This window comes from Zootoca vivipara, chromosome 2, assembly GCF_965207765.1.
Source record: "Zootoca vivipara chromosome 2, rZooViv2.hap1.1, whole genome shotgun sequence".
In the NCBI taxonomy this organism is placed as follows: domain Eukaryota; kingdom Metazoa; phylum Chordata; class Lepidosauria; order Squamata; family Lacertidae; genus Zootoca; species Zootoca vivipara.
Window position 1 is genome coordinate 41,136,767 of NC_142584.1, and position 22,650 is coordinate 41,159,416.

The 22,650-nt window shown below is 44.4% G+C and overlaps 1 protein-coding gene across 3 annotated transcripts in view; it reads left to right on the forward strand.

Moving 5' to 3' along the window:
- Positions 1-22,650, forward strand: part of CACNA1A (calcium voltage-gated channel subunit alpha1 A) — a 272,529-nt gene that overhangs the window by 241,232 nt on the left and 8,647 nt on the right. Inside the window, exons 41-48 of one of the 3 annotated variants that reach the window (XM_088661718.1) lie at positions 267-374; positions 4,049-4,149; positions 4,930-5,039; positions 5,561-5,699; positions 7,707-7,820; positions 13,764-13,799; positions 19,990-20,182; positions 21,938-22,185. In XM_088661718.1, the coding sequence (XP_088517844.1) occupies positions 267-374; positions 4,049-4,149; positions 4,930-5,039; positions 5,561-5,699; positions 7,707-7,820; positions 13,764-13,799; positions 19,990-20,182; positions 21,938-22,185 (1,049 nt within the window). The remainder of the gene's footprint in view (positions 1-266; positions 375-4,048; positions 4,150-4,929; positions 5,040-5,560; positions 5,700-7,706; positions 7,821-13,763; positions 13,800-19,989; positions 20,183-21,937; positions 22,186-22,650) is intronic. The other 2 variants (XM_088661716.1, XM_088661717.1) reach the window with 2 other exon arrangements.

A 22,650-nucleotide genomic window follows, 5' to 3' on the forward strand; every position in this document is an offset into this window, starting at 1 on the left:
GAATCATGCCTCTGTAAGGGAAAACTACAGTTCCCAGGAATCCTTGGGGGAAGTCATATGCTTTAAATGTGCATTGAATATACTTTAAAGGTATGACGTGGATCCGCCCTAATATTTCTTTTCTATTTTGGTTTCAATATTGACCAGTGAATTAACAGAATCCAAGAGAAACAGATTAAATATTCTAATACTTCTGGGGGAGAAAGTGGAGATCAGGTGCCCAGGTGTTTATTTGTTGTGTCTCATCCCTGGCTTACATCTTCCAGGGGGCGCTGACAAACAGCAAATGGATGCTGAGCTGAGGAAGGAAATGATGGCAATCTGGCCCAACCTCTCCCAGAAAACTCTGGATCTCCTGGTCACCCCTCATAAATGTAAGAGTGGTCGTTATTGTCCCTGCCTGTAATATTCATTCTGTCCACACTGAGTTCATGCAGATACTCACTTCTTTATGCCCATGTTTACTGTTGCAATGTCATCTTGGCAATGGAGAGAACTGTGTTATTTCCACATGGATATTCCCACAGGGAATTCCCACAGGTAAAGCAGCACTCAGCAGGACTAAACTGTGCTCATCAGCTGTCACCCAGTGATGTCAACTGATATACAGATGGGCATAGTTTGAGGAAAACAGCCTCATGGATCAACTTGGATCCCATGGTGGGACAAGAGTTGCTCATGGTCCACACATTCCCCACCCCACTGTAAAAGATAAAGTACATAGTCTGAAGTTACTCTGTAATGCCACCTTGTCACTGAAGGCTGAGGTAGTGGTTATTGACAGCTATGGCTGATTCATCACATATGGCCATGTCTGGCAAAATGCTGTGATCCGCAATCCACACATTGATGTGGCGCCCATCTGGAAAGGAAACAATGGCAGACAGGGGATCAGTCGATGGCAGACCGGGGAGTGAGGGCTTGCGGCTAAGAGGTGGGGCACAGGTATCCTTTATAAGCATTGGACTTCCACCTTCCCAGTTCTTGAATCCTTTCAGCTGAAAGGCCCAAGTGCATCGCGGAGGTTGCTGCACCGATACGAAAGGAGTGGGTGGAGAACTGGCTCGGGTCAACGCCACACAGTGAGAGGGCCTTGCGTAAAACCCGTGTGACCCAGGAGCGCGTGAGCTTAGAACTGTCATGGTGGATCAACAGTGGATCTGTGCCAGCCGGTCTCAGATATAGGAAGTGCCTGAGGTCCCTTACAGGACAAGGGCCTTGGCCACCTGCTGCAGGGAGGCAAATGGTGGCCCCTAACCCCCGCTGATCCATTTTAGAACGGCAAATGTGCACTACTGCTAACAAACTAGATAGGGATACATCCTGCATCCTGATCCCTCGGGAGGATCCATCGGGGTGGTCCTCACATACTACTTCTCCTACTCTGAGGGCCCCAAAGTATGCTAGAGAGAAGGCTGCGGAAAACAGGCTCGCCTCATAAGGGGACCAGCAAAGGGACGTCAATTGACTGTGAATCTTGCACAGCAGGTCAAATGTAATGGGTCTCCTGGGGTCACCGGCTGGCGGCTGCAGCCTGCGCCAACCTTCCATGGCCCTGCGCAAGTGAAAGTTATCGCAAGGGTCCGAGGAGTACAGGGATTGTAGAAGAAAGAGATCGCTGCCATGTGTATGTTAAGTGTCTTGGCCGCACGGCCCAACTCCCTTAGGTGAACTACATATTGCATGACCTCCCCCTCCGTGAGGGGCCCAAAGGTGAAGGGGAGGGACCCTTATTTCTGAATTTAGAAAATTCAGTCCAAACGCGTTTGTAAGAGCTCAGTGTCGAGGGGGCAACCGATGCGAATACTCCCTTCAAGATTTCTCGCTCCCAAGGCTCCATAGGGACTCCGAGAATGGCTCTGGACACTGCTGCGCCTCCGGTGCCAGCGAGCGGAAGCGGTCCATCTGGAAACGAGACAACGCATCGGCGATATCAATATTGACCCCAGGAACGAACTTGGCGGTGAAATAATTGAAACCAGTCTTGGGAGTGATCTCGGCCTCCCAGAAACTGTCAAAGTATCGTGGATCGCCAGGCGCGGAATGCAGTGGAAAGAACTCCTGCCTGCTGTCTTGGCAAGGGCTGCTTCAGTTGGGCCCCCCCATGCGCTGGTCATACAGCTGGGGGAGAATGATTTGGCGTATCGAAACGCAGTGGACTTGAAATGGAATATCTTTGAGGACTTTGACAAGCTGTTGGCTTCTTTTCCGGGGATGACGTTGCTGTGGTCCGCCTTGTTGCAGAGGCGCGTTTGGCGTGATGGGCTTTGCTCAAAGCCATTGAATAGAACCAGGAGGCTATTGAACTCATTTGTATTACACAGGGTCCTAGATTTGAATGGTCAGATAATTTCCCACCCAGAGCTAGTACGCACTGAAGCAGCCCTTTATCGTAAGGACGGAGTACACCTTTCACCCCAAGGAAACGACATTTGGTTAGGTGACATAATTAGGGGGTCGGAGCATTGGTTGCGGGTGTGAGGGTATTGGCGGCGAGCCTTTGGGGCACGAGTGGCGGTTAGGTATTGGAAATTGGAAATTTGCATAAATAAAGAATGGGGGGCAGATTACGTCATCCTCTGCCCGAAATTGGAGATTTAATCCCGTTAAAGGGGTTCCGGGGGCGGTAGCTTTGTCCTGGGCCTACGGAGGTCAGGGCCTTATGGCACCCCCCAACGGTGGCCACAGGAGGTGTCTCAGTAGATGCATATCACTGGGCTCCTTTCTGGTGGTTAATTTCTCCCAGACTGTAACACACGGGTTACAGTCGGATATAGTCGGTTAGGGTCCAATGCCTAAGCCAATACCGCTCAACATCCTTAACCAATAAAGTTGTGGCCTTTTCACCCACTTAAACTTACTTCACTGTGTCTTGTTCCTTATTTCTGGGGAGGGAGGGACATTGCCACACAACCACACTAATTCACACCCTAGTAACTTCCTTGCTTAACTACTGTAATGCACTTTAGATAGGGCAACTCCTGAACCCAGTTCAAAGATTGTCATTAGTTCAGAATGCCAGTTTTTTAAAGCATCTGCATTGGCTATATGTCACCAAGCCCAGTTCAGACAGTTGACTTTGACATATAAAGCTCTGAGTGGCATGGGCCCTAATTAACTAAAAAAAGCACCTCTCCCAATATTATCCTGCCCATGTGCTGAGATGTGTCAGGGAGGCTGTGTTGGTAGTAGCACCATTAATGGATACCTGGTTGACTGAAACTTGGAAATAGGTGCTGTTGGTCATACCACCACAACTCTGGAGGACTCTCCTCGAGATCAGACAGGTATCAATGCAGAGCAGGTTCTGATGTCAGGTAAAGACATTTCTCTTTAATTAGCCGTCAGACAGCAGGTGTTTTCAGGTAAAGGAACTTGTATATTGTGATTTTTTTATTTTAATTTTTGAAAGTCCTAAATTGTTATGAATTCTTATTGATTATTTGTTGTTTCATCTTTTTTGTAAACCACTTTGAGGTTTTTTACAATCAAGCGGTGTATAAATTTTATAATATAAAAAATAATATCGATGAATCATTTTATATATATATATATATATTTATATATATATATAAATTCCGCAAATAAATAAATCCCTTTCCTATTATTTTATTACAGAGGAGAAAGAGCTGTTCTAAAATATGCCTTCTTGAAAATGCTCCTCCTTTCAGCATATCACCCTCCAACTTGTAGAGGGTGATTAGAATGATTGCAAGAGGGTAGAGCTAATGCACTTATCCATATGCCCCGTGTGTTCATTAGCCAAAAGAGGGCTAATGAGGCCATGATCAACTCTCCATGTGGTGTTTGAGACTAGCAGTTTAAATTTGGGAACTTACTCTCAGGTGTCTACCTGAGCTGCAACTGCAAAACCCATGAAGAAATTAACAATTTTACACGCAAACACACACAGACTTACAGAGATGGCACCCCACCAGCCAAGAAATCTGAGCCCAAACTGAGGGGCAGAGTTCACCTTTAGACAAACCTAAGGGAAGAATAAGCTGAAGCAATGTATTGTTTTCTTTCTGCTTTCTTCATCCTAAAGCTACAGATCTGACAGTGGGCAAAATCTATGCAGCCATGATGATCATGGAATATTACCGCCAAAGTAAGGCCAAGAAGTTGCAGGCCATACAGGAGGAGCAGGTACGTGGCAACCATAAAACATGGTTTGAGAAAAGATCCCTCAGTATCCAGCTTTCTTTCTTTTTTGCCAATTCTATGTCTATGCTGTAAGTTTGATTTCCACGGATCCCTGAACTAATGTATTTTGGGGTGGGGGGGCAAGGGATGTGTGATACTTTATTTGTGCAGTTGTATGTGTGCAGTCATGCAGATGTACATGTGCTGAATAATTTTGATGCAGTGTGCATCAAAGGCAGGGTTGGAGGAGAATCTCAAGATGCCTTCTTGGAATTGTGAAGGAACTGGAGCTAAGTAAAATCAGGGGGGGGGGACTCCCCGCCAAGGAGGAAATACTCAAACTTCAGTGCCAGTTCTTAAGTACAAGTTCTTATAATGCCCAGTTCAAGGCAAGGAAGAGCCAATGGTTGCTAGACTCTCAGCTGCATCAGTGGAGCGGCCCGAGAACCCCTCTCTCCCCACCTACCCTGCTACAGCCTGATGAAATGACAGCTGCCAATTGATAGTTGATAGAGGGAAGAGTCTGGCTTCTCAGTAAAGCCAATAGGCCCACTCTTCATCACGGCAACCCTCTGACATTGATCCCAGTTTCCTTTTGCAATGTATCCGTCTGTGAGCAAGTTTTCACTCACAGTTCGAAGCATGCAGGGATTGTCTTGTCACTGACAGCTTTTCAAATGGTCTGAACTTCTACTCGAGGAAAAGAAGCTATTTAATAGCTGCATGTATTTTCCAACAGATATCTAAATACCAACTTGTGCATCATTCTGTGCTTTCCTGTAGAATCGGACACCCCTTATGTTCCAGCGCATGGATCTAGCATCCCCATCCCAGGAAGGTGGCCCAGGACAGAATGCTCTCCCTTCCTCACAACTGGATCAAGGGGATGGAACGTGAGTCTTAATCAATATAGCTTTCAGGACTGCTATATTCGAAAAGATATCTCAGAAATAGAATGTGCGGAATCAGGCACCTTTGTAGAACCATCACCATAGATTACTAGAAACCCACACAATAATTATCACAACAATAAATATAACTGGAGTCCCCAGCCCAGAAACACTACAGTGTATTTTTATAGATATTTTCTGCTTTAGTTGTCTGTATACAAGCCTTTACTAAATATTCTCAAGGGCGTTTATGTCAACTTGAGTGGGGGTTTTTTTTCCTGATTTGGTTCTGTACATGATTGATCCCTGCTGTATGCTTTCCAGGTATAAGAGTTCCTGAAACTATCAGATTCAGGATGTGTTTACTTAGCTGGGAAACTCTAGGATTTGGAATAGTAGGAAACCTGACAAGGCAGCTATTGTAGCAACTTTGCCTTTCCACATCCCTAATGATTCTGTGTCATCAGTCTCTGTTTGTGACTGTGCGGGAACTTGTTATAGTCTGACTATTCTTTCTGCTCCAGGACCATGCAGGAAGGAGGAATTAAAGAAAGTGAATCCTGGGTCACACAACGAGCGCAAGAGATGTTCCAGAAGACAGGAACCTGGAGCCCAGAGCCAGGGCGCCCGGAAGAGATACCCAATAGCCGGACCAATTCCCAGGTGGTTTGTGTGCCAGCTAGGTGCTTGGACTGGCACTTGCCTATCTCTCAATCTTTCTCTCTTCTCTGACCCAGTTTGTCTTTAAATCTTTTTAAAGTCTGTTATAATATGCAATCTTTCCCTAGAATCAGACATCATGTTTTGAGAATTCCAGAATCATAGGAAAGTTGCTCAGGAAGGTCCAGTTCAGAGGAGCAAATAGTTGAGATGTGGGTCAGGCCAATATAGGTTGAGCTTCAACTGAAGGTGAAGGAATCATGTGACCAGGGTCCCCAAACTAAGACCCAGGGGCCGGATGCGGCCAAATCACCTTCTAAATCCGGCCCGCAGACAGTCCGGGAATCAGCATGTTTTTACATGAGTAGAATGTGTCCTTTTATTTAAAATGCATCTCTGGGTTATTTGTGGAGCATAGGAATTCATTCATATTTTTTTCCAAAATATAGTCCGCCCCCCCCCACAAGGTCTGAGGGACAGTGGATCGGCCCCCTGCTGAAAAAGTTTGCTGACCCCTGCATGTGACACTTGGATCTCATGACAGTCCACATTTACAGCACCCTGTGCAACCTACTCTATGAAGTTTTGGTAGCATAACAAAAGGGAGATGAGTTGTAAACTGTACTTGTGTTGAATCAGCTGCAAGATCTTTTTGCCATAAACTGAACTCAGCCTGTGCTTGCTCATATTGCCTTCTTGCCATGTTAATTTAATCATATTAATTAAGCTTACCTTAAACAAAGGGGGAGGGGACTCCAAAAGTGAAGCAAAATCTCACCACCACCTAGATTGTAGGGGCTCCACATCAATTACATGGAGAAGTATGAATTTTGATGCTCAGTGTTCATATGGCTGTCCTCAAATTATTTGTCTAAAAGATAAAATTGCAGTTATGCTCTGTAATATCATGAAAGCAGTGTCATTTAAGAGGAAAATCCATCCTGGCACATTACATGTCATTTTCAGTCACAATCTACTATTGGTACAGATGTTCCTCCGTAGTGTCCATTTGGCTCTCAGCCTATGAACTGGGAGAATAGGAGTGATTTCTCCAAGAATACTAGTAACGCCCTCTTCCCTTGCATGACTTTATATGTGGCAGCCTTAGGAGAGAGCGCCTTAGGAGAATTCACCCCTGCCTCTTGCTGTGTCCTGCAGGCTCCAAAGACTTTGCACAGCATATTTGAACCATTTGTATATCAATGGAGGCTGCTCCATTAAGGCAAATGGGATGCTGCCCCACCAATGTCTATCTGCCCTCAGCCAGCCCCCATCTGCCTGCCTTCCTCCTTACAACCAGTCCAGAGAATGGCACTGGCTGTCAGCTTCTTCCTCTCAGTGTTGCCTTTGTAATACTCACCAGGAAGGAGGTTGAGGGGAAAGCCAGAACTAGTTTGTTCTGGCTCCAGTTGCATTTGGTTTCTCTGCCTTCTACCACACCAGTCCACACCAGTCACCACTTGTATACGGGGTTCTGCAGGACATAGCAGCAGTACAACGGCCTGCAAATCCAGAATCTAAAATGCTCATTCCCTCTGTCTTGTATTCCTGGATTTAAATTTTTAACAGTTAGAGAGGGAGAGGTCAAATCATGTTTAGCAGAAGAATACTTAATGACTAGAGGTTGCCAGCAGCATGAGGCCAGAATAAGTAGATTTTATGTTTGAGTCCTTTTATCTTCAGTCAGTTGCTCCACATCTGTCCCTCCCAGCTCCCCCAAATCTGGCATCCCATGTGTCGTGACCCCATTGCTTCAGACATGGTATAAAAATGTATCTTTTTGCCCAGGCTTTCTCTGACCCATAAGATTGCCCCTTTTTTTACTTGTGTGAATTCTCTGAATTCCTGTCTTTTCTTGGTACTGTTTTACTGGTTTTGCGTTGTATTTCTATTTTAATTATGTTGCTTACTGTTTTTTATGTCGTGCACTTCGTAGAGGCTTTTAAAATACTAAGAGGTTTATAAATGTTTTAAATAAATCAATAAATTCATCTGCTTTGCCTAATCCAGTCTGTAGAGATGCGGGAGATGGCAAGGGAGGGCTACTCAGACAGTGACCAGTACCTGCCCATGGAAGGTCATGGACGTGCCGCCTCCATGCCACGACTGCCTGCTGAAAACCAGGTGAGGGTTTTTTTATCCAGCCCATTTTGAACTTGAGGGCTGTGATGACCTCCCCTTCCTTGCACTCTCTTATGCTCATAGGGGTAGCAGTGATCCTCATTGTCACATGCACATCAAGGAGGTAGCAATGTTGGGCTTAGTGCTACCTGTACTGGTGCAAAGTGAAAGAATCCTTGAGTCTTCCTGTTACACACCTGTTTCTTTAGGGTGTGTATATCACTCTAAAGAACAGCATGCTCTTTCCAGGAATAGTTTCAGCTTATTAACATGTACTGAAGGCTTTGCTTTCACACAGGAAATGAAAGCCCTGGGCAAGATGAAGGTTCCACAAAGGGGCACCTGAACAAAGAATATTACATCTTCTGCAGGGGAGATGCAGGTCAATGGCATGTGTGCATCTCTCCATTATGTGTAGTTTAGGTCTAAACAGCATACTGAGCCCCCCCCCCCCAAGAAAGGGCTAGACTTTATACTACTACCTTTCCTGCATCACCTCTTCATCCTGCAGATTCTCCCCACCCACTTCATGTTAAACCCTTTAAATTCACGGAAGATGCTCATGAGATTATCTTTCCTAGCAATATATCACAGAATAATGTCTTACATACAAGACAGCAGGTGCCAGTCATCACAATTTATTGGTCCAAATATTATGGGAAAGCTATCGGGCTTTCTCATTAAAGTCAGCATTCTGCTGTAGCAGTCATCCCTTATATTTCCAATGCTACCACTGCCTTCTCCTGCAGTGATTCCAATGTAATGGGTCCACTCCAAGTCCCTTTAGGCAGCGAATTCCCTCAGTACTTTTACAAACTTCTGATCTTTAGCATCTAGTTAGTAGAATACCAAGTAGTCCAGACAGCTCAATTAAACAGTTGGGTAGCAGCAAGACTGAAGTGGATATTTTCTTCCAGCCTTGTGGCAGTCAGAATCGCATGATGAAAAGAAAGTCGGAGCAGATGTGTGTAGGCTGTTTGGCCTCCTCGCTGCCACCAGTCCAACTAAGATCATGGAGTTATACCATGGTGCATTTATGCCCTGCGGGCATTGAGTGCCTGCTACACATTTCTTTCAATTTGCATCAGTAGCAGGTGCACAGCAGTAGCAGCATTTGCTGCAATACACATGTGTCAGCTCTCCATTAGCAGATCCAGCCCACTGTGTCTAAGGATGGAGATGTTAAAGAGGAGAATGAGACATTTCCCTTAAGAAGCATAAAAATATTGGCATGTGAATGTAGTACAGTAAAGCAACAAATCCTTCCTGAGAAGGGAAATTGCACCTCTTTGTCAAGGGAGGTGGGAAGGAGGGTCCTCTGAGTAAGTAACATATGCCACATGAACCCCAGCCATGGGACAGAGCACCCTATCAGACAGGAATGTGGAACTCTGAGCCTCTAGATGCTGTTAGATTTCAACTCCCATTAGCCCAGCCAGCATAGCTAGTGGTCAAGGATGATGGGAGTTGTAGTCCCAAGGCCTTCTGGAGAGCCGCGGCTTCCCTATTTCTGCTCTGAGACCTGGGGTCTGGGAATCAGGTTTCTGATCTTGTCTTTGCACTTCTGCTTTCCCACTGGGCTTTCACTGGGGCAATCGCCTCTTGTTGTCTTAAGTGGTCTTGTTTTGAAGGCATAATTTCTGCTAACTTGTTGCTTTGACCAGGCTGGAATTTTGTTTTACTTCCTTGGCCCCTGGAGGGCTGTTTTGGTATGCTAGCCTTGTGCGCAGTCTTCACTTCTCTGACGGGGAGTGGAGGAAAAGGCTAAATTAAATTGTGGCCTGTCACAGCACAGCTGCTGTTAAAGCAAAGCCTGTGTCCTTCTGCAGCTACCGTCCAGCTAGTAATGTACGCTTCCTGATCTGGCATGAAGCATGCTTTATAATAGCAAACTTTCCAGAGTTGTGAGATGCTGTTCCAGCAGCCAGTGTTGTGCAAGGTGGGGAAGCGATAATGGGCTGGGGGTGAGTGCTCTTTGCTAAGCATGTGCCCAGCAGCAGTCGCTCTTAGCATGCTCCGCTGTGTAGCAGCATTTACTGCCGTACAAGCAGGCTAAGCATATTTGTGTCTCTGTGTATATGTGTGCAAGTAAGAGCTTGGGCATATTATGAGGTTAAGACTATGGACAAAATAAATACATTATCTGCTACAATTAGTTTATAACTGTGCCTCCCAATTCTACCGAGTAGGGTCTAAATCGTAACTCATAAGCATCTTAGCAGACACAACTTGTTGAAAACATCAGCTATGGCAACCTAGATACCAAACACAGACCTTCCCTTTAAGTCAGAGGTACATAAATCATGGTTGTCCTGCACCAAAACTCAGCATCCTGGACAGCTCCCTGGGCAAGCTGTCATTCAACCTAGTAGGCCCACTGGCTTGGAAAGGTCCCAGCAGCAGGCTGCTTGGTATCATCCACACTGCATTTTCAACACAGGTTTCTCCTTTTGATTCAACAATAGGTTTCATTACTCTTAAGATAGTTGTTTTCAAACCTGTTCTGGAGACTCAGGTTCCTCAATGGGTTCCTCAGTAGAAGAATAGTAATGACAGATTGACTTGCCAGCCACTAGCAATCTTCCCTTGCAGTACAGAGCCTCAGGGGAATTCTAAGAAGCACATTATCCTCATATGTGGGCTTTGTGAAGCAACCCAGCTGGTCTGACAAGTGCACTATGTGAACAAAATGTGCTCCCTAAAACTCTCAGCACAATTTTCTGCAATATACAGGTGCTCCTTGTCACAAAGGTCAATGTGATCAGGGTTCTCTGAAGGCTAAGAGCTTGAAACAATGGCTTTAAGGCATAGGTTGCCAACCTCTGACGCAAGCAGTAGGAGTTTGTAGTACATGTCAATGGGAAATGGAGGACCTCTGGACCTAACATCGGCATGGAATCACTGTGCTCCTACCTGGTTCTCTCATGCTATGCTATTGTCTACTCCAGTAGACAGAAGCAAAACAGTTCCAAGACACTAGAACATTTTATTATGTACGCAGTGCAGCTGAGTAGCACTGTATTTTTCTTTAGATTTGATTTGTGGTTGTACACTTGCTCAAAAAAAGTTGGCCACTGCTGCTTTAAAGCATCTTAGGCTTTTTATCACTGCCAGATGCTTGCCTGCTATGCCTGTCTGCTGGAGTTGGACTGATAAAACCTTCTGTGCAGTCTTGATCCAACATCAGCACAGCTCCTAGAAGACGATCCAGTGTGTAATAGAAAGTGTTGCTTTCAGCACAACTGTGATGATGAATTACAGTGCAGAAAAAGGACATCTGTTTGCAGGGAAGGAGGCGAATGGCATTGGTTCTCCTTTACTTTTTTGCATGAGCTTTGCATCTGGTAATCAAACCTCAAAACGACAGAGGGAGTTATGGCGGGATGAAGCTGCTAAATGCTGCACATCTACTGCCCAAAATAAGGACAGGCTAGATCTTCCTAAAACTAGAGTAGGGAATGGCCCTCGAGATGCTGTTGGACTACAACTCCCATCATACCTAACAGTTGGTTATACTGGCTGGTATTGGTAGGAGTTGAACTCCCCAAAACAGGTTCTCTGTACCTGTCCTAGAGCCTTCCATCTCTGTACCTTGTTCCAGTTCTTATGAGTAAGACTGTGTGTGGCCAATGGGAAGAGGTCAGAATGGAAGGCTCCCCACCCTGCCCCACTCCAATAAGCAATGCTGTCTCAGTTCACCAAGCCTATTGCAGCCGATCTGTATAAGTAGGAAACAAAGCTGCCACACTGCCATTTGTAGGCATATGACATATAGCCTTCTTTATCCCTACAGATTAGAAGAAGGCCATAACATTTTAAAACAAAGTAATGTAACACTTGGTGATAACTGCCACGTTGCATGTAGTTTGCCTTCTCCAGTTTGGCAATTTCTGTCCCTGTCCTAGCACAGGCACTTACATACCTTTCTTGTCACAGTGCTGTCATGAGGCTGCTGTTCCTATAAACATTCTGCCAGCCCTTTTGTAGCACTGCCCTTTCCCTTGGTACTCTCACACATGCACCTTCCTACTGCCACTTTCCATTGCAAAACTTACTCTCAGCTTGTGTCCAGATGCCAGATTCCTGTGTTGTGGTCTTACTCTGTTGCTGTAGCACTCAACCATGAGTACAGGAAGCGTTTTATAGGAGAAGCCATGTACCTTTTCCACCAGGTCATCCCTTTCCTGCACTTCCCTCCAGACTCCAGATGTGCATACTGCTGGGGTTGTGCTGGCTCTCCTCCTGTCACTTAGCTCGTGAGTTTCTGGGAGAGGAGCAGAAGACTGGAGCACTCTGCAGTCTTGGACCTGTCTTCCAATCTCCACAGTTAGTTTTGTCTGGAGGCAGACTGTTCAGTGTGACTCATCTCTCTCAGTAATACACTCTAATGGATGTCACACTGCAGAAAACATCCCCATGATAATCCTGTCCCTTGGCTGCCTAGGTTGACTCAGTGCTGGACTCTGCAAGAGAATTATTGTTGTTCGGGTCTTTTTGAGGAGGACCCGTAACAGTTCCCAATACCCAATCAGAAAACTCCTGATGCTTCCTCAGAAATCTTGGCCTGTGGTAATGAGAAGTGGCAACAGCCTTTAGATCAGAGATATATGTAGGTTGTGATTGCTGGGCAAGAAGACCAGGGCCATTTGGTGGAAACTGATGCCTTATCAGTTAAGGAGGACTGATTTTGGAGAAGCAAAGGTCTAAAATAAGGCATTCTGACAAAGTCAGGATAGTGGGAATGTTTTTAGAACCATAGCGCTGCAAGGGATGCAGCTACAGCGTGTCTGCCAAGGGCCCAGCCAGCCTTTGCTGAAATACCTCCAGTGAATGAGAGCCCATCACTTTCCAATGCACCCTGTTCCACTGTCAAACAGCTCTGTGACCACCTCTGATAAATCCCTTCCCTAATTCTCTCTCTCTCTCTCTCTCTCTCTCTCTCTCTCTCTCTCTCTCTCTCTCTCTCTCACACACACACACACACACACACACACACACATATACAAGTATAGTTGCCTTTCCCTCCATCCAAGGTAAATGGTGATTCACAGCCTTTATACCAGTTTGAAACAATGCAAGAATCAAGACGCTGAATGTTTCCATTTCAGCAGTCACATCTCTGACCAGAAGCTACTCTGATCAAGAGAGAACACCCATGGCAGCAGCACCTACCAACATCATTTACCAAATAAAAAAGGCAGTACAGTCATTCATTCATTAGTCCCTTTCAGCATTACACTTTTCTCATTAGGCTTCAGAATTAGCATACAAAGAATCTCCCAAACTTTGCTTCCATCCAAAGAAATGGCAATAAATTCATTTCTTGGAATTCCCAACATTGTAGGTATATCCAAAGTTACAGACCTCTTTTCTCCACTTATCAAATCCTGCTCAGGGCTTCTTCTGCAGTTTCCCCTTGCCTTACTCTGCCTCCTTTGGGCTGGGCTGACAAGGCCAAAGTAGCGAAGACGAGGGGGCCCAGGCCAATCAGCGAGAGCAGCTCTGTGTGTAGGGGTGACTGTCCCCATTTGGGCTGTGCACAATGTTGCAGCTTTTAACAGTGGCTGAGGCTTGTTGCCGCATGTTTTGGGTTTGGGGGGAAGTGTGTGGCCTTGCTGTTGTCTCCGCTGTGCTGCTCAACTCATCCCTACTGAGAACTGTCCGTCCCTTCGTGGCGTCTATCTTTGTTTATCTTGGTTGTCAAGAGCAACCAAATATCTGAGAATATGAGCTTCCAGCACTGGGCTGGGCTGGGCTGGCCTTGTGCATAAATGACCAACATTAACCTGACTGTTCTCTCCTTACACTCCTCCCTTTAATCCTTTCCCACATTCTGGTTCCTCCACCCTTCCCTTTGGTCCTATATTTCCCTTTGCCTTTATATTTATTTCCTTCTCTCTCTCTCTTTCCCGTTTCTGTGTGCACCGTCTTGTATGGCTGCGACAGTGGAGGAAGGCGCGACCGCGAGGGAATAATCTCAGTGTATGTACTGCAGCCTGGGCTCCTGGCTCTGCGCGCTCGCTGCCTCCAGTTCCCTTCCCCTGGGCTCCTCAGACTAGCAAGCTGCCAACTCCTATGTGTTTATCTTCATGCACTCCTCTTTCTCTCTCTTACACTATTCCCAATGGCTTTTGCTGCATTCAAAGCTATGCAGGCAAAAAGCTTTCTCCCCAGCCCATTCTGTCCTCATCTTGTCTTCATTAGGCTTTCTCTTCCTTTCATTCACTGTCCCTTTCTGCATACCTTCTTCCTGCTTCCACTCTCTCTGCTTCAAGCCACACACTTGATTTTCTGCTCCTGCCTCTGTTGTCTGCCATGTTAGTTTCAATGGGTGCTAAAATAGTTCTCTAAGCACTCTAGCCCAGTAACAGGCTGGTTTTATGTCATCACACCAATTGAAGCTTTTCATGTGGCCAAAACATCCTTTGGGCCAGATGAAGTTTTTGTTTTGTCTATTTATTGGGCCTGCTGGTGGAAAAGTTATATGCCTGTCCACAGCCCCACACTCATTCTAACCATAGTTCTGCTCCTTCCTCATTTCTGTTGCCTTTTTTCATGGGCTGTGAGGAAACAAAAAAAAAAGGTCCTCTTTCTTTTGTGAAAAACTTAGCTGGTAACCTATTGTACCTTCCTAGGGCATTTTAAAGATTTAATGGACCAAAACCCACTTTATTAAACATGGTAAGTGTTACCTTCAATTGGTGTGTGTACATGCACATCTGATGAAGTGGGGCCTAGTCCAGTGAAGTGTAAGTTCAGTGGGGCTTCTGAATAGGCATGAATAGAATTGCACTATAAGTCTATCGCTCTCTAAGGTGCCACAAAATGCCTTGTTGCTTCTTCTGTCTGTCAGATGCCCAATTACTTATTTCCATTTTCCATCTGTTTTGTGGGGTGGATGGGAATTCTTTCTCAATCTGGACCAGCTATCCATTCTCACACTCACTCCACCAAATCCTGGATTCTGTGTGTCCAACATATTCCTCTCTTTCTTCTCTAATATGATCTGCCCATTTGCAGTTGTTGAATTAATGTGCATTCAACCAGGCCTTCCAGAAACAACTGCTCAGCAGTGAGCCACCAGAGCAGGAATTGCCTTTTATTTCACTGCAAAAGCACTCATCTGCTGAGCTGAGAGTGTTAGGGCACATGGGAAGCTTTCCTTGCTTTCTAGCACATGCTTTTGGTATAGAATGGTGTTGCCTGAGGAAAATGATGGTGTGACACTGAGCTTTCTGTGTCCATTTATCTGCTTCCCATCTGTAGACTGTGCAACCCATGTGACCAAGTCTTGTCTGAGTGTACTTGAATGTGCATATCTGAGATCCACAATAATGTTGTGCAGAGAGCACCTAAGAGGGATAGTTTCTCCAACCACCTCCATTCATTTTACTTGATACAAAAGAAGGCATCCTATCAAAAAAACTTCCCATTTTAATTAGAAATGTCTGTGGTTTTCTTAGCAATCTCCCAGAGAAATTTCTGTGCCTCTTTCCTTCAATTCTGAAGCACATCTAGTTAGAGGAGTGGATCGCAAGATGGAAAAACTTACAACCTGGATATGACTGGCTGTAGTTCCTACACCAGGATCCCATGAGAGCCACAAATGGCTGTCTTTGTACATGAATGTACTTGCTGAAACTGCCATGTTGTAGGAGATACCATTGTTCTTGTTTACTTTTTTCAAAATTGACTGAGCCTCTTTAAGAAATGGTTGCTAGCTTATATGTGATGCTATTTTAAATTATCTCTGTCGATTTCCGACCCTTTCCCATATTTCTACCACAGCATGTTCCCTTCAGTCTCAGTCTCAGAATACCCACCCAAATAGATTCTGATGAAACTGTGAGGTAGGCGTCTTACATGTCTGAGGTGATTGGATCAACTTAACTCCTTTTAGAGAGTTATTTGCAACTCTGTGGTTCACCTTGCACAACCAGCCCCATGCTGAGGTTACAACAAGAATAATCTATTGGAGAGAGGTTTCTGGAAGGCCTGGTTGCATATGCATCTGCACCTATATATAGGTGGTAAAAGAGGAAGGACAACTGAAAGAGCATCAGTTACAAGTGAGTAATTTCTCTCTCTCTTGTCCTGTGAAACAGGAAGAGTCAGCTGGCTCGAGCAGGGAGGGGATTGTAAGCAAGAGTGTTATTTCTGGCTTTGTGTTAAATATGGGAGAGTTGACTACTAGGATTTCTGGGCTGCATACGGAGACATGGGATTATTTGGTCAGAGCAGTATGGCTGTGGGGTTGGGAGTCCTGGTTTCTTTCTTTAGCATTTCCTCTTTCTGAGTTAGTGTGATTTCAAGGGGAGGGAACAATGGCTTAGTATAATGGAGAAGTGTTAACCTATCCAAGGCAGGGATAGTGTGTGGAACCTTGATCCCTGCTCTGCAATGGAATATACTGCTTTCAAGTGGTAAGAAACACGTTTGTTTGCACATGGGGATATTAATTTGTCTTTCCCTAAATTTACCTAAATTAAACTAAAATAAACCAAAACAATAATGAACCTCTGTTAGGCAGAATACAGTAATGTGTGTGTGACTGATCTTTTCCTGATACTCTAGAACTCCAATACTTTGGGGTATGCACAAAAAGGGTAGAAAATGAAATTTCGCTCCCAGAATGAATATAAGATAATGTTTTATTTGTGGGCAACATTTACAGTTCACCTGATAAGACTCCAGCTAGGCATTTATGAAGGCAGCTTACTTTTCAAGTTACAGTACATAGTAGCTACCGGAAACTGTATAGCCATTTCTGGACAAGTTTCATGGCTGTTTTTTTTAAAAACGTTTTTTAAAATGTTTTTTTAAAAAGTATATGACTGCTGGTGCTTCAAATAAATATGGCTGATACTACACAATGGCAGTGCTTGCTGTAAGGCATTGTGTTGAAATTGTGACCCTCAGGAAGTTATTGGACAACAACTCCCATCATCTCCGATCATTGGCCATGCTGACTGGGGCTCATGGCAGCTGGAGTCCAACAACATCTAGAGGGCCACAAGTTCCTCACTGCTGCTGGAAAGGACATGATTGAATGTTTCTCACAGTACCATTCCTACAGATAATATATCAAGTCATATTTCACAACCATTTCTGAAGTTGTTCAGCCTGGAATGTGGTCCAGGGTGCATTAGATGTGTTTTTGGAAACAAAGTAATCTTCAGTGCAGTTATGGAGTGTTCTTCATGAGAAAACCACCACAGATGATATCATTTGAAAGTGACTACTGTCCATACATACATAATTGAATTTATGACTTGTGTCCAATATTGTTTCGGAAAGGATGTGTTAAAACCACTAGCAGCATAATTTCCAAAAACATCCCTCATACTTTTCTGTTAATTTGGTGCCTTTTCATTTTCTTGATCCAGATGTCTCCAATATCTCTTGACCAACAGTTTGGATGATATATATCAGCATCCACCCCAAATGAGCTATGATTAAATCTCTGTGCCACAAAACATAATGATGTAGAACTTTAAGTATGCATCCAAACTCAAGTGTGATTGCTACTTCAGACCCAAATTATATATTCAGGATGACACATCAAATGAAATAATCTGTAACATACTATAAAGGACCATAGAACGGCCCTATAATGCAGGGAAGGGCCATAGCTCAGTACCAGAGCATCTGCTTTGCATGTAGAAAGACCTGTGTTCAATTCCTAGCATTTCCAGGTAGAGCTGGAAGAGAAGCTTGTCTGAAATCCTGAAGATCTGCCAATCAATGTACTGTAGACAATACTTAGATTGCTGCTCTGACTCAGTATAGGGCAGTCCTATATTCCTACTGTCTGTTGCAGATTACTGCATGTGAATATCTTTTGGTCACATTTAAATTTACAAATCAGAACTCTGTGTACACAAGAATAATAAATACAGTGATACAGTTACATGTGTGTATTTTCACCCATATTAAATCAAAGTTGACACAGATGTGTTTTATTTTACTTGTACAAGCAATGTGTAATTTGTGACTTCTAGGTTTAATTTCAGCCTAGTGGTATTCTCATACAATAATAATGTAATTCAGTAGAAGTTTGATGGATTTTTAAAAGTTTTTTTTATTCTGTAAGACTTTGTAGAGGGCCTTTTGTTATTCTTGTTGTTCTGGCTTATTGTGTAATATTTTGAACCAGGGCTGTACAGATGTTGTTGGACTCAACTCCCATTATCCCCAGGCAGCATGGCCATGGTCTTGGATGATGAGAGGTCCAGCTACCTCTGAAGAACCACAGTTTAGCCATCTCTACTTTAAACCAAGATCTTTCTGGCTGAGCAAATCTGAACTACCAAACACAAATTCTTTGAGGTTGTTTTAATATATCATGGTGTCAGCCCAACCCAGTAGTTTTTGAAATTGCTGTTGTGAGTAAGCACAAGGTAACATAGCGTAGGGGGTGGGCATTTGACAGTGTTCAGATTTTTCTATGGCCTCCTTTCTACTAAATCACTGCCTTCCATTAATTGCTTTTATTGATCACAAGATGGCCTTTGCAGATTTTCTGGTTTCTGAGAGTACCTTGAAATGGCCTTATTCCTAGAGATGGCTGCCTATAAATGTAGATAATGAGCATGACCCCCAAAACTTAAGAATGAAGAAGTAACAACAGGTCTCAATTCAGGCTCCAAGACCCATACTTTGCATCCAATTCAAGAAGAGGGGTGCCAGACAATAATTTGAGCAAAGCTGAGGAAACCATATAAGAATCTTGGATGTTGTTACTGGCACTAATCTTAACATACTCTGAGATGTATTGTAAATTGTTGTCCAGTACTATAATATCAGGTGTACCTTCACGTTCCGTAATAAAAGAACAATGAATGACATTTGACAGATTACTTAACAGGGGAGATTTCTCCCCTAATGCTAATTACTGGGCAGCGCTTATGCCTCTCCTTCCAGCATACTACATTCCTGAGGACAATTCCACCCACACCTGGCATTTAATTTTTTAAAAAGTTTTCAACCTTATTGAGTCCATGGCTCCCTTGACCAACTACATTCTTTCTGCGGCACCCCTGTGGGGCTCAGGAGCCCAGTTATCTCACCCTTTTTCAAACACCCTCCTTTGTGGAGTGTTCCCTCAGCCTCCTCTCCCCTCTCTTCTTGGGAGTCCTCCGGGCAGCTGCTGCTGCTGCCCCTGGTCTCAGAGCTGCCCCCCCTGCCTGAAAGAGAGGTGCCTCCTTGGCCAGCCCCAGAGGCACCATTTGCCTGCAGAGCTTGTAGCCAGGGCTGCTGCAACAAACAGCTGTGCAAGCCTTTGAGAGGCAGAGGTGCAAGAGGGCATCAGAGGAGGGAGGGAAGGAAAGAGGCAGAGAGACTACCATTCAAGGCACCCCAGGGTGCCATGGCACACTGGTTGAAAACCACTGTCATATGTAGTCAATACATTAATCATGTGGATTGCCCTTAAATGCAGGATTTTTCTTTCTCAAATGGCCAGTGTGGGGAATCCAGTGTAGTTCAGTGCCCTGGTATAGAGGGCTTTGCCCCCCCCCCACCAATTGTAGTCTGATTCAGGGAACCTGCAGCACCTGCTCTTTGCATGTGTGGGAATGTTTCCATTAGTTGATCTGGATCAGGAACACATTAGTAGGCAAAGGGTTAAAACCAACCCTACCCCATGCCAGGATCCCAGTCCCAATTGACACCCCTGCGCTGGCTATTTGTGGAAGAAAAATCTTATATGTAACAGTCACGTGATTAATTAATAATGTGTGGTTTGGCCCTTTTCTGTATCTGTGGGAGAAAGACAACATGGCAACTGTTCTCTGTGCTAGCTAAGCCCATGCATTCATTCTTCAGCAGATTGGGAAGGAAGATTTGGTGGTTTGCAAGCAAAATAAAAACCTCACACTCCATGACTCTTTAGACAACCATTCCTAGCACTTGTGGCAAATGGGTATATCTTGAGAGAGAGGTTCATATATGCATCATTAACTTAATAACTATGGGCACAGAAAGATGGATTGGGTAGCACCTTGTATGGGAGGATGGATAGATGTGCCCATAGTTCTTTAGCTGAGCTATACATGACAGAGTAGTTGCCTAGAAAGATGCATAGTATTCCATTGTCTATCAAATCCATGGGGGTTTGCCTTCTCATAAAGTGCCAATTCAGTTATTGTTCTGGGTTTCTGTCCCTTTCCAGACAATCACAGATGCAAGCCCCATGAAACGCTCTGCCTCCATGTTGGGCCACTCACGCTCCAAAGGCATGCGCTTGGATGACTACTCTTTGGAAAGGGTAATCCCAGAGGAGAACCAACGGCATCACCGGCGGCGGGAACGAGGCCACCGGACATCAGAGCGCTCACTCAGCCGATATACTGATGTGGACACAGGTCAGATTGCAGGACCAGCAGGAGTGAACCCTAGAGACAGAGGCTTCAATCCTTTAGTTACTTACTTCAGAATAGCTGCAATCTTTGCTACTGTCACAATTCCAGAGAGTAAATTATATGGCAGCTTTAGAATTATGCTGGCTGGTCAAAGTATACAGGTGAAACTCGAAAATTAGAATATCGTCGAAAAGTGCATTTATTTCAGTAATGCAACTTAAAAGGTGAAACCAATGTAAAGATAGATGCATGGCATGCAAAGCAAGATATGTCAAGCCTTTATTTGTTGTAATTGTAATTATTTGTCGTTAGGCGGGTCAATTATAAATTGAATGTAATTAATGAAATGTAATAGCGATGTTTATTTTTGTATTATTGTAACTATTTGTTTTATTACTGTGGAATTTCCAAAAGAAAGCATTTGTAAAAATTAAAAGAAAAAGAAAAAATAATAAGTTGCATTACTGAAATAAATGCACTTTTTGACGATATTCTAATTTTCCGAGTTTCACCTGTATATGTAAAGATCTAAGGCTCCTGCTTGGCAAGCATCTTAAGTTTCTCAATAACTGGTGAGTACATTTGATGTACACAGTATAATTGTATATGCAGGTTTTCTAGAGTGCCCCTCCAGATGGCAGTAATGTGGTAATACTGGGAAGAATCACATAACGAATAAAGAGGAAATGTGTAGACAGTTCACTATAAATCTGCCACAGATGCACTATAACTGTGTCAAATACATGTTTCAGAAAACACCTATACACACAAACAAAAAGTATGTAGGGGCCTTAGTCTTTAAAGTGTTACAAAACTGTTCACTGATTTTGTTGCAGCATGTGAAATGTGGAAATGCATACTTGTGCTTTTTAGAGGCGTTGCATAATAGACCTTTATAATAGCACGTAAGGTTTGTGAGAAATGTAAGATATGTCTCAGGGACTTTCATTCTCCCTTTTTTTACAGATCAGTCCTTCCCCAAACTGTAGGTCATAAGACTGTGTATGGCATCCAGAAGCACTTTTGGAGCATTTTGTCAGCTGAGGGCCTCCTTTAAATTGAGGACTCACTGGAAATCAATTCAGATCCCTCTATGAAGGGACTCCTGCAAGCCAAAATAATTATGATGTGGGTGATCCATGAACTGGATCTCCACAGTTTAAGTGTTAATAACAGCAATAGGGGGGTTGTTCATATTGCAACTGCAGCACTAGGAGTGTGTGTGTGTGTGTGTGTGTGTGTGTGTGTGTGTGTGTGTGTGTGTAGATTACCGTAAACCCTTTAGCATTGTTTTTCTTATTAATATCAGCAAACTGAAATTTTGCTTGCCATACAGTGCAAAAGCTTAATTAATCTTGCCCCCCATGGGGCAAATAGCTTGGGAGGGACAATTTTAATGGCGGTGGCATGAGGTTGTTTTTTTAAGCCTTCCCAGTGCTGTAGTTCCCCCCCCCACTCCCCCTGCCCCACCCCTGGACACATGTTCCTTCAGGTTCACAACATCAGCCATGCAAAACGTTGCCTTCAGGATTTCCTTGTGGTTGCAAATTGCATTTGCAATTACCCACCCTGTTATTAGTTTCTGGATCTCTCTGGTGGAACTTTATGATCCTTTATGATCCTGGCTGGCCCAAGCAAGACCTATAAGTCCCTTGTTGCTTAGATGCCAGTGAAGGAGGGGGACATATGTTGACGTATACAGAATATTTCTAACTGAAACATTCAACCTTGAACTGCCTTCTTTCTTCTTACTGGCAGGGCTGGGCACGGACCTCAGCATGACCACACAGTCGGGTGACCTACCTCCCAAAGAAAGAGACCAAGAACGAGGCAGGCCAAAGGACCGGAAACACCACCACCATCACCATCACCATCACCACCACCACACATCTTCTGACAAAGAGCGGTACTCACAAGAGAGGCATGAATATAGCCGGCCTCGCTCCAGAGATCGACGTTGGTCTCGCTCACCCAGTGAGGGCCGAGACCACATGCCTCACAGGCAGGTGGGTGTGGCTTTCCATTCCATGCTGCGCCCCTAGGGATCGATCCAGGTGTGTCCAGTACGGAGAGAGTCTCTACTCTTAGGGAATCAAGCTCCAATTACCCACCCTGTTATTAATTTCTGGATCTCTCTGATGGAACTTTATGATCCTGACTGGCCCAAGCAAGACCTGTAGGTTCTATACATACAGTAGCTGCACATGAATGGACACCCCATGTATTGCTAAGGGACCATCACATTACTAACATAGTGCAGTGAGAATGCTGGGTGAGCATGCCTGCACTGAAGTGGCTGCACCATTGTAAGCACACTTCTGAATTTAACCAACATCAGAACTTGCAGAATCTGACCAAGTGTGATCTAGCTTAAGGTCACCAGACATCCCCATTTCCCGGAGACAGTCCTCAGATTTACAAATCAGTCCCCTGACAAAATCCATATACAGTATTTAGTAGGAAGTTGAAAA